General features: G+C 41.1%; 1 protein-coding gene across 1 annotated transcript in view; it reads right to left on the bottom strand.

The window, feature by feature from the left end:
* rtf2 (replication termination factor 2) overlaps positions 1 to 12500 on the bottom strand; it is a 50389-nt gene that overhangs the window by 5736 nt on the left and 32153 nt on the right. The window contains exons 6-8 of the mRNA XM_062038332.1: positions 11660 to 11770; positions 11496 to 11550; positions 4607 to 4678 (exon numbers count right to left, since the gene is read on the bottom strand). Coding sequence (XP_061894316.1) covers positions 4607 to 4678; positions 11496 to 11550; positions 11660 to 11770 — 238 coding nt within the window. The remainder of the gene's footprint in view (positions 1 to 4606; positions 4679 to 11495; positions 11551 to 11659; positions 11771 to 12500) is intronic.

The raw sequence follows: 12500 nt of genomic DNA, 5'->3' as shown, positions 1-12500 counted from the left end.
TCTCTTGATTCCCTCAATTCCAGTACAAGGCGAGTCTTCTCCTGCTTGTGACCCAGATTGATTGACTTCAGAGGAAGTTGCAGAATGTTCTTGCCGAAAAGACCTGTGTCCGAGAAACAGCGGGGGAGGCCCAGCCACTTCCTGATATAACCGTTGGCGATGCTGTCCATCTTGCTGGCCTGAGAAGATGGAATTTCGGCTACTTTCAGCGGCCACATTACGCGGTGGAAAAGTGTGAAGTGGTAACACCAAACCTTCAGCTTCCCAGGAAGTTGGCTGCCGTCGATCCTTACGAGCCCCTCTTTTAGTTGTTTCTGGACCACCCTCCCCATCTGCCTGTCCGAAAGCTCTGCTGTATACTCCCTCCCGAGGCTTCGGATGGGCTGCTCTGCCAGGAGTGGAATCTTCTCACCTCCTGCTGTGAAGACTGTCCTGTCATCTCTCACACCCTTCCTGATGGACAGGCTCCTGGACTTAGCAGGCTTTATCTTCATCCTCGCCCAGACGGTCAGTTCGTCGAAACGCTTGAGGAGTCGTGCTGTGCATGGGGCGGTCTGTAGGATGCTTGTCACATCATCCATGAAACCTCTCAGAGCGGGGAGTCTTCCTCCTGACGGTGTTTTCAGGCCTCTGACCATTTGCCTTGCTCCAATGAGTAACACTTCAAATGCAGCCACAAAGAGGATTGGTGATATGGAGCAGCCCATGGCAATTCCCACTTCCAACCGCTGCCATCCTGTCATGTAGTCATCTACTGAGAAGCACATGTGTAGGTTGTTGAAATACTTGGCTATGATGTTACTGACACACACAGGAACGTGGAAGAAATTCAGGGCAAACTCAACCAGCTTGTGTGGTACTGAGCCATAGGCATTTGCCAGGTCGAGCCATACCACGTGGAGGTTGCTCCTCTCTCTTTTGGCACGCTGTATCTGATCCCAAATCACGGATGCATGCTCTATGCACCCCGGAAAGCCTGGCAGTCCGGCTTTTTGACAGCTTGTATCGATGTAGCAGTTGTTGCTGAGGAAGCTGGATATCCTTTTTGCCAGGACAGAGAAAAATACTTTTCCCTCCACGTTCAGTAAGGCGATTGACCTGAACTGGCTGATGTTGGTTGAATTTTGCTCCTTGGGGATGAATATTCCAACTGCCTCTTGCCACTCCGCTGGAATGGATTGCTTCTTCCACACAACACTCATGAGCTTCCACAAGATTGTGGTCACTTGCGGACAGTTTTTATACACCTTGTAAGGAAGCCCGTTTGGTCCTGGTGCAGAGGCTGATCTGGCTTTCTTAAGGACTTCTTTAATCTCGCTCAGCCTAGGTGGGGAAGTGTCGAATGGGGTCTCTGGGGGCTCTGGACGTGGCACATGGCCTGGTGAACCAAGTGGTGTATCTTTGGCTGCATCCGTATACTGGTCCTTGATGTGTTGTTCCAGATCCTCTTTCGCGATGGACAGCTTGCCACTTCGCTTTTCGTCCAGGAGCTGACGGGCAAACCGAAAAGGATCCTTGAAGAAGTCTTTTCTTTCCTTCTCCTTTCGTTTCCGGCGCCTTCTGAGTCTTTCTGCCCGACGCAGCTTGGCAAGACGCTGCTTGAGATCATCCCATAGCACTTTGAGCCCTTCTTTTTCCTCCGCGGCTGCTTTCCTCCACCTCTTACGCAACTGGCGCCTGTTGGTTATAAGCCCCTTGATTTCCCTCTCCCTCCGTCCTTTGTGCCTCTGGGCTGTGGCTCGCTTGGTCGCGCTCTCTCCGAACTTCTCTCTGCACTCCTCATAAATGATGTTACTCAGCGAGGTTAGTTTACGCTCAACCGTCCCTCGCAGGGAATGCTCCAGTACCCCTCTCAGGTGATCGTCAAGCTTGCGCCATTCTGCTTGGTTGCTTGCCTTCGGCCACTTGATCTTCTTGCGCCTTTCTGGATGTTTGCGTTGGCTCTCTGACTGTGCAACTCTCTGGGGGACTGCATGAGCTTCGCTCTCGGGTGCTGCATTCATCTCCCCTCCTGCTTCCACTGCCGTTTCCCCCTCAGCATTGCTGGGACCCTCTGCACTGTGGTTTGTCACCTGGCATTGGGTCTCTTCCGTCTGACCTGCCGAAGCAGCGCGGTTATGCTGGTCGGGAGTACTCCCACACTTCATTCTCCCTTGATGAATCCGCAGTCCTTTAAAAGAAGTCACCTTCTGCCACCCGCATTTACACTTCCGGAGAACCTTCTCATTGTCGTTTTCCGTTCCGTTTGTCACCGTTTGATCCGTCAGAATAGGCCCATCTTCCATCCCGCCTCTCGGAGGGCCTTCGGGTTGTTTTTTCTTATGCCTTTTCGTAGTCAGTTTGTAGGTGCTTCCTCATGAGGAAGCAAGTGGGTAAGGTGACTAACCGCCCACTCCTGGTACGGTCTCTCCCGTCGTCCACCGGTCTTTCCCGGTTGCCCACCAGACTTTCCTGGCTGCCAACTGCTCTTTCACAGTAGTCGCTGGTTCCCCAGAAGTGTCAATTAATAAGTACAGACCTAACTGCTTGGCATCTCTGCCTGTCGCACCTCCTCCAGTGCACTTCGAGGTCAGCTGCAGGGTCGTCAGCTGGTGCCACCGTTCACTGATGTTTCGCCCCCAAGCCAGGACACCTCGCGGTGGGGGGGCAGTGGCTAAGCGGGGACGTCTCCCCGCGCCACTCCCTGCAACGGACGTCAATGGGGTGTTGAGCCCCAAGTGTTGTCCCTCCTTCTTAGCCACATCCAGAAACTTGCCTTCTCTGCCTCCTCTGCCAACTCCTTAATGGCCCTCCTCAGGCTGTAACCGGTCATTCCCGCCGCACGCAGGAGCCGGGTCGCAGAACCTCCTACGAAGCCCCTGCATCCGATCTCCACGGGGTGAATGGACGCAGACCAGCCTCCCCCCTTGCAGTCCTCTGCCAGGTCGCTGTACTTTGACCGTTTGAACTCATGTGCTACTGGTATTCCCTCCTCCCATGGCACGGTTAGTTCAATGATGAGGACTTTCTTAGCAGCTGAGGACCACATCACAACGTCTGGTCTTAGCGTTGTCTGTATTATATATATATATATATATATAAGGGCTGCAAATAACGATTAATTTGATCATCGATTAATCTGTCGATTATTACTTCGATTAATCGAATAATAATCGGATAAAAGAGACAAACTACATTTCTATCCTTTCCAGTATTTTATTGAAAAAAACCAGCATACTGGCACCATACTTATTTAGATTGTTTCTCAGCTGTTTGTACATGTTGCAGTTTATAAATAAAGGTTTCTTTAAAAAAATATATATATATATTTAAAAAAATAATTGCCTCTGCGCATGCGCATAGCATAGATCCAACGAATCGATGACTAAATTAATAGCCAACTATTTTTATAATAGATTTTTATCGATTAGTTGTTGCAGCCCTAATATATATATATACACATACATATATATATACATGTACATACACATATATATACACATGTACATATATATGTACTTGTATATATACATATACATGCGCACACGTAAACACACACACACACACATATATATATATATATATATATATATATATATATATATATATATATATATATATATATATATATATATGTGTGTGTGTGTGCCATATTTTACTATATATGTGTATATATACATATGTTTATGTATATATATACACGTGTCATATTTTACTATATATGTGTATATATACGTACATATATACATACATATACGTACATATATACATATATATACACACATACTATATATATATATATATATATATATATATATATATATATATATACATACATATATATATATGTGTGTGTGTCATATTTTACTATATATAAGTATTTCTGAGTCTGATATATACGTAAATATATATATATACACACCCACACATTATTATATATATACACACACACATTAATTGTCTGTGTGAAATGTGTAATGAAAAAAAAAAATAACGAAAAAGTATAATAAAAAATATAAACTAAACATAATACAGTGTATGTAGTACATAATATGTAATATACATAATAATATTGTAATATAATATAGAATATAGGAAAACAAGTTCTATAAGTATGTTTTTATAAAATATAGAACTTAAGAATTTACTTACAAGCATTTCAATAAACTCCGTGTAATATGGTAGCAGAAATTGTTATGTTAATGCAAAAAGTAAAGTTACAAGTAATTAATATATATACATATATCCCAGTCAGTGGCCTCGAATGCACCACTTTATTAATGTCCTCACTGTAAATTGCTGTTGTTTAACAACAGATTTGTATTCAGGTGTGAGTTTGACTAACTTGTGGTCTGATCTGCTTAATGGGAGAATTTTTTAAAAATTTTGCATAGAGCAGGTCTTAAATTTTATTTTCTCATGTGGGACATTTGACTGAGTGGACGACGGCACCCGCAGCATCAGCTCTCTAGAAGGAAGAATGTAAACAGAGATGGCGATGACGTTCGTAAAGTCCCTTGGACGTTAGTAAGGGAGCTGTCCGATGGCCATTTGAATGAAAGGCTGCAATGCAATGACCAACCGGAAAAACTAGTTGTAAATAAAATGTAATTAAAATGGCATGTACCAGTAACCGATTGGCTGCTTTCCTTGCCGCTCTGTCCCTCGCCGTTTTGTGCTACCATCCCTTGTGTGTCATCTGCAGAACAGAAGTCATAAGCAATGTCAATTACAGCAAACCATACTGTAAATGTTGTTTTTCAAGACTGACAACAGGAAAAAAAAATTCTGTCATTAACACAACACACAGCAAATACACCATGCACAATAAATAGGACAAAATCAAGAGTGTAAATTGACATTGGGTATGAAGACCCCCTGAAATAAAATTAAATGAAAACATAAAATAGTAGTTATACACTATTTTTGGTGGAGTATTAATTAAAGCAATCATAAGACATTAAATAGTACTTCTTGTAAAATCAAACTAGTTGAAAAATAAAATAAAATAACCTCAAAATATTCCTGTTGATATGAGGGATGGGCTTAATAATCAATTGTGTGGAAGGGAATTGAAAAGAGGCGAAATGGGAGTGCACTAGTTGGCTGAAACCAGCAGAGGCAGTGTTGTTGAAACTACATTAGATCGATTGTGTTCATCATGGTCCCGTTTACACTGTACCCTCGTCGGATTTTTTTGCCCTCAAGTGACACAGATCGGATATTTTTTGCCAGGCTAAACATTCAAAGTGCTTTAAATCTGCTCATTTCGCATCAGGAGGTAGTCCGAATCGGATTGGAATCTAATCTTTTCAAATATGACTGCAGTGTAAACGAAAATGAGACTTCAATACGATTGCGACTTTTTTACGTCATCTTTGGGCATCTGTGCGCATATGTATTACATACTTTGAATCCGAAGAAATAGCGTTTGTTGAAGGACCGGAAATGGCGTATTTGCTTACATTGTTACAAGTTGTTTATGTAGGTGAGTTAAAAAATAACACTAACGTAGATCCACGCTGATGTCTGTGCCTCCTCTACTTTACAGCCATAAAAATAATTCTAGCCTGATTTAGCCATTCCTTTACCACTTTTGACGTGTGTTTGGGGTCATTGTCCTGTTGGAACACCCAACTGCGCCCAAGACCCAACCTCCGAGCTGATGATTTTAGGTTGTCCTGAAGAATTTGGAGGTAATCCTCCTTTTTCATTGTCCCATTTAAAGCACCAGTTCCATTGGCAGCAAACAGACCCAGAGCATTATACTACCACCACCATGCTTGACGTTGGGCATGGTGTTCCTGGGATTAAAAGGCCTTAACTTTTCTCCTCCAAACATATTGCTCGGTATTGTGGCCAAACAGCTCATTTTTTGTTTCATCTGACATCACATGGACAAAGATTAGACCTTCTGGAGGAAAGTTCTATGGTCAGATGAAACAAAAATTGAGCTGTTTGGCCACGATCGTATTGGAAACTCAAGACAGCCATGACATTATGTTCTTTACAAGTGTATGTAAACTTTTGGTCGCGACTGTATATCCATTCATACGGTATATCACTTTAATTTCACGTAAAAAACACTAATTGTTAAGGTGTGGTAACTTGTATTTTATTTCGTGGTAGAAGCGACTGCCTTGTTAATTTACGGAATCCAGTCAACTTCCTTGGTTTTTACTTTATCAAACTGCGCATGCAAATGACGTCGAGGCCACATTGGGACCACATTGGAGCCTGTGCGCGTTTATACTGGAGTCTGACAAAGACCACATTTTACTTGTAATCTCAGCAGTCAGCTGGAAAAAATCGGATTTCGAAAAAATCCCATTTGGGCCACTTTGGCCTGCAGTGAAAACGTAGTCCATGTCTTCTTTAAATATTCGTGAAAATATTCTTGTATGCTGACAAATAGTTTTGAGTAGGAGATAACTTTTACCTGCTGACAGTTTTGGTTGTCACTTCAGAGTGTTATTCCTCTAATGTAAGGTAGAGTGTTCATTTCCTTATTTATTTTTGTCTGTTACTTCATTGTTTTGCTTTTCTGTTAATTTTTAACCTGTGAGTGTGTGTTGTATGTGTTTTTCTTCCTCCTGTCTTGTCTTTATTGTCCGTTATGATGCTGATCTGGTCTAAATAGAGAGTTTGTCTGTAGTGGGATGCTCTGTTGTCAAAAGGAGCTACTTGGTTGAATGTGGGTTTTCCGTATCCTGTGGTTCGAATGCTACCATCTTCTTTGTGGTGTATGTTCATGTTCAAAAATGATATTGTTCGGCTCATTTATTCTCTGTGCGTGCATAGTGATAAGTGCGATCTTGTGTGCTTCTTTATCATTTCTGATATGTCGTGTACATACTCACACGCCACACCAGGATGCAACAACCACTCTGATGAAAGATAAAGTGACAGCTGAAACTTCCGGCAGGTAAAAGTTAGCGCTTTCTCAAAACATGCTGTCTGCATACAATAATCGTTTCCCTATACAAAACTGCACTACTCAGCTGTTTAAAGTACAACATGACATCAGCGACAGGAAGTAAAGCTACCTACACACTAAGGCACAGCTCGTCCAGGTAGAATTACTGTATTTTTCGGATTATAAATCACAGGTTTTTTTCATAGTTTTTGATTTATACTCTGGAGCGATTTATGTGTGAAATTATTAACACATCAAATAATATTATTTATAGAAGAGGAAGCGGCGCATTGTCTACCTTTGGAGTTGGCAGAGTTGTTTAGAAGCGACACAGAGGAAGAAGATTTCATGGGATTTAGCGATTAGGAGTGACAGATTGTTTGGTAAACGTATAGCATGTTCTATATGTTCAGTGTTTCCCACACATTCATTTATTTGTGGCGGCCCGCCACGAAAGAATTACGTCCGCCACAAATAGAGAAATTAAAAAAATAAAAAAATAAACTTTTTTTTTTGTTTTGTTTGTTTGTCCTGCCCAGCTTCTCAGGCAAATCATATAGTTGATGTAGATGCCCATATAGGCTGTTCAGATTTACTTTACAAAAGAGAAGTGTAAACTAATGAGTAACCATGGAAACAAAACAAAACAAGGAAGTGAAACCAGGAACTAAGGACGTCCAAAACTAACAGCATAACTAAACAAAACATGATCCGGACCACGGATCATGACAAAAACAAAACTGTTATTATTAATTAGTAAGTATACATTTTTGGAGCCTTTTTAGAGAAAATCATATCATTGTAGTAAATTATGCAAATTACTCGATGATGTCATGGTGATCACGCCCATAGCCACGCCCCCACCGCCACAGGTATCTTGGCAGTTTATGGGAAATACTGATGTTATAGTTATTTGAATGACTCTTACTATAATATGTTACGTTTACATACCAGGCACGTTCTCAGTTGGTTATTTATGCGTCATATAACGTACACTTATTCAGCCTGTTGTTCACTATTCTTTAGACATTTTAAATTGCCTTTCAAATGTCTATTCTTGGTGTTGGATTTTATCAAATAAGTTTCCCCCAAAAAATGCGATTTATACTCTAGTGCGACTTATATGTTTTTTTCCTTCTTTATTATGCATTTTCGGCCGGTGCGACTCCGGAGCGACTTGTAATCCGAAAAATACGGTAACCTGATCTATACCAAGGATTCTTTGAGTGGGGTCCGCAAGCCATAGGTTGGTGGACAGCGAAATGGTTTTAGCAATAAATCAATGACAATATGGCGTATTGTTAAAAAGAGCATAACTATTAATAGGAAGGACTAGGACCAAAAAAACAGGTTAATCCCTCACATTGGGTGCACAACACCTGCTATAATGTTCACTTTTAAATGGTAAATGTGTTATACTTGGATAGCGCTTTTCTAACGTCAGTGGCCTAGTGACCTACTCAGTGGCCTAGTGACCTACTCAGTGGCCTAGTGGTTAGAGTGTCCGCCCTGAGATCGGTAGGTTGTGAGTTCAAACCCCGGCCGAGTCATACCAAAGACTATAAAAATGGGACCCATTACCTCCCTGCTTGGCACTCAGCATCAAGGGTTGGAATTGGGGGTTAAATCACCAAAAAGGATTCCCGGGCGCGGCCACTGCTGCTGCCCACTGCTCCCCTCACCTCCCAGGGGGTGATCAAGGGTGATGGGTCAAATGCAGAGAATAATTTCACCACACCTAGTGTGTGTGTGACAATCATTGGTACTTTAACTTTTTTAACTTTAAGGTACTCAAAGCGCTTTGACACTGCCATGCGGCAGCTCCCGCCATCAGTGTGTGAATGTGTGTGTGAATGGGTGAATGTGGAAATACTGTCAAAGCGCTTTGAGTACCTTGAAGGTAGAAAAGCGCTATACAAGTATAACCCATTTATCATTTATTAATTTATTTGTATTTGACTTTATTAAATGTATTTATATTAGAAACACAACATGTGTATATAACAAAGGGTGCAAAGTCTGCAGGCAGTAGGAAACACATGGTTAAGTGTAGGGAGTGAAACTGATGGCAGTCTAAAGTTCAAGATTTTTGGAGCTCTTTGTTCAGTGGATCAGATGTTTGATGAAGCTTTGTGTCTATCTACCACCACTACTATTTTCTGTTTATTTGTTACTGACTGTGGCAGGACACCTCTGCCTCTGTTTCACTTTATGTTGCTGGTAAATAATATGGTTGTAGTAGTAAGCTAAAGTTAAATTATTTAGTATGCACTAATTAAAGGGGCAGAGCTTTAAGAGACATTTTAGCTTTTATATTTTATAAGATATATTTTTTGTAAGAACCACAATTAATAAATATATTTCAGTGAATAACTTATTGTTCAAATCTGTATATAAATATGTACATAAAGTGTTGTAATAATATTGTACAATGGATGGATGGATGGATGGATGGACGTTTAAAACAAAACTGTTATTATTAATTAGTAAGTATACATTTTTTGAGCCTTTTTAGAGAAAATCAAATCATTGTAGTAAATGATGCAAATTACTCGATGATGTCATGGTGACCGCCCATAGCCACGCCCCCACCGCCACAGGTATCTTGGCAGTTTATGGGAAACACTGCTCACGCATATGGAAAATTAGAGGAAACATTGTTTGAGGGTATCCATAATACACCAATAGGGAGAAGTTTTTATTTACACAATGAGTCGGGTGTGTCCTGACCTACGCGGCGGAGGCTCCGCCGAACCCCTGAAGCCGAGTCACCGAACCCGGGTTCAGAACCACTGATCAAGTCTCTTACGTGAATGAGCTAAATAATATTATTTGATATTTTACGGTTATGTGTTAATAATTTCACACATAAGTCGCTCCTGAGTGTAAGTCGCACCCCCGGCCAAACTATGAAAAAAACTGCGACCTATAGTCCGAAAAATACGGTAATAACTATGAAACAGGTCTGAAGTATTTCGGTTGAAATGTTTGAAATTTATTGATTGATTGATTGATTGAGACTTTTATTAGTAGGTTGCACAGTGAAGTACATATTCCGTACAATTGACCACTAAATGGTAACACCCGAATAAGTTTTTCAACTTGTTTAAGTCGGGGTCCACTTAAATTGATTCATGATACAGATATATACTATCATATATACTATCATCATAATACAGTCATCACACAAGATAATCACATTGAATTATTTACATTATTTACAATCAGGGGTGTGGAGGGGGGGGATATGGACATCAAGTAGTGGACATAGAGAGAGAGAGAGAGAGAGAGAGAGAGAGAGAGAGAGAGAGAGAGAGAGAGAGAGAGAGAGAGAGAGAGAGATCAGAAGGCATAAGAAAAAGAAAAAGTATCTGCATTTGATTGTTTACATTTGATTATTAGCAATCCGGGGAGGGTGTTAGTTTAGGGTTGTAGCTGCCTGGAGGTGAACTTTTATTGCGGTTTTGAAGGAGGATAGAGATGCCCTTTCTTTTATACCTGTTGGGAGCGCATTCCACATTGATGTGGCATAGAAAGAGAATGAGTTAAGACCTTTGTTAGTTCGGAATCTGGGTTTAATGTGGTTAGTGGAGCTCCCCCTGGTGTTGTGGTTATGGCGGTCATTTACGTTAAGGAAGTAGTTTGACATGTACTTCGGTATCAGGGAGGTGTAGCGGATTTTATAGACTAGGCTCAGTGCAAGTTGTTTAACTCTGTCCTCCACCTTGAGCCAGCCCACTTTAGAGAAGTGTATTGTATGCCATCTAGTACAAATGGCAATTATGTATTTATTTAAAATCGGCATGACGAATATAAGGGGCTCCTTAGATAATGTTCTATACTAAAGGGTCTGTGGTCCCCAGTTAAATTGACAATCCATGACTACACAGGCATGGAAACTGGAGTTTAAACATTAGCCAGAAATAAATCTAGTAATGGATCAAGGGAAAATGCACCAGCATGGAGAATGTTCTTCCTTGTCGACCGTCAGCCCCACACATTTAATATAGCCAATATATTATATGTATCTGAGCGAAATGAGGGATTTACCTGGTGCATCACAGTAATGTTTGTTTTTTGGTCTTAGTTCTTCCTATTCATACTTATGTACGTTTTCACGATACGCCATATTGTCATTCATTTATTGCTAAAACCATTAACAACTATTAATAAGTTATCAATGGTTTTTCACTATTAATAACTTATTTGCATTATAGGGTTCAGTAGAAACATACTCAGGTTGTAATGTTGAAAAAAATTGGTTAAAAAGACTGTCATGAGCCGAAAAGAGGCGTTATATGTGCAGGAAGTCATTTGGTCCTCTTTACCACAGATACAGGAAGACTTGGTAACGACGGTGGGTCACGGGGTTGTTCGGTAGAATATTTCACTTGTAATTTGCAAAAGGGCATTTCAATACAACATTCCAAAGTCCATTCGGAGCTTAAAAACACAAACGGGCATGTAAAGTCTTTGTTTTGTTTATGTAAATCTGCAGCTGATGTGAACGCAGTCCCTTAACTTCCCCAGGCGAGTCTGTCGTTGTATTGTAGTAAACCAATAAATGAATCACAAATCCGACTGCATGGTTCACACAAACCTTTTGGTTCTGATGAGGTGGACACACTTTCAGCGGCTTTGCTCTTCTTTGACTTCTAAAAAGGGGAAGACGGAATACACTGATTGGAATACTACAATGGAGTAAGTAAAATGTCATATCTTGCTTAACTAATGCACTTGCACCCTATTATAAACCAAACTCACCTTAGCTTTGGCTTTGACTCGTCTCTGCTCCATCTTCTCCCTCAGCTTCTCCACATCTTCCTTAGTGCCGTTGAGCACAACAACATCTGAATCTTGAAAGGGGTCGCCGCACTGAATCACACACAATACACACAGGGAAAAATGTTATACTAGGATCAGTTACACCAGGCGTGCCCATTACGTCGATTGCGGAGGGTGTGTCAGTTAATCTCCTGCCAGGCATTAAAAAAATAGTCCTAAAAATTAGCGTCCGTCACTTGATTGACACTTGCGACACCCGAGGCTCTTGTGAGATGACGCTGGCTGCTGCGAGCTCAGTGTGAAGAAAAAAAACGACCGACGGTAAGGCGAGAAACACTTTTTATATCAACAGACTCCTGTGCGGCACTTGCCACAAGCTTAATGACCGACCGCACAGTCCCTGTCTTCACATTAAAAGTGCTGCTCCATCCCGCCTGCGCTAACAAAATGAGAGTCTCATAAAGTTAGCGCACAGAAGCTCGCAAGCTACGGGGTTTGCAGTCAATGTATTTCTTGTAAAGGGTGTAAAATCGAATATGGAAGGTGGACAAATAAGACGCCAAAAACCAACCTCTTTCATGTGGTACTGGACAGAAAGGAGGACTTTTTTTCTCCTACACAATGTAAATTCGAAAATGTGGAAGTTATCAGCACTACTGTAAATCCTGTTAGATTCCAATCAATGCAAGTCATCAGAATCAGGCAATTCACCAATTCATATTCTTGTCTTCATGGAAGAAAGGAATCTATATGTTATGATTATGGTTTGAGTTTATTTCGAAAATGCATAAAATTACAACCTGATACATGCGTTAAACAT

This window comes from Entelurus aequoreus, linkage group LG26, assembly GCF_033978785.1.
Source record: "Entelurus aequoreus isolate RoL-2023_Sb linkage group LG26, RoL_Eaeq_v1.1, whole genome shotgun sequence".
Taxonomy (NCBI): domain Eukaryota; kingdom Metazoa; phylum Chordata; class Actinopteri; order Syngnathiformes; family Syngnathidae; genus Entelurus; species Entelurus aequoreus.
Note: the sequence above shows the minus strand (reverse complement) of the source record. Positions and strands in the feature narration are given on the sequence as shown.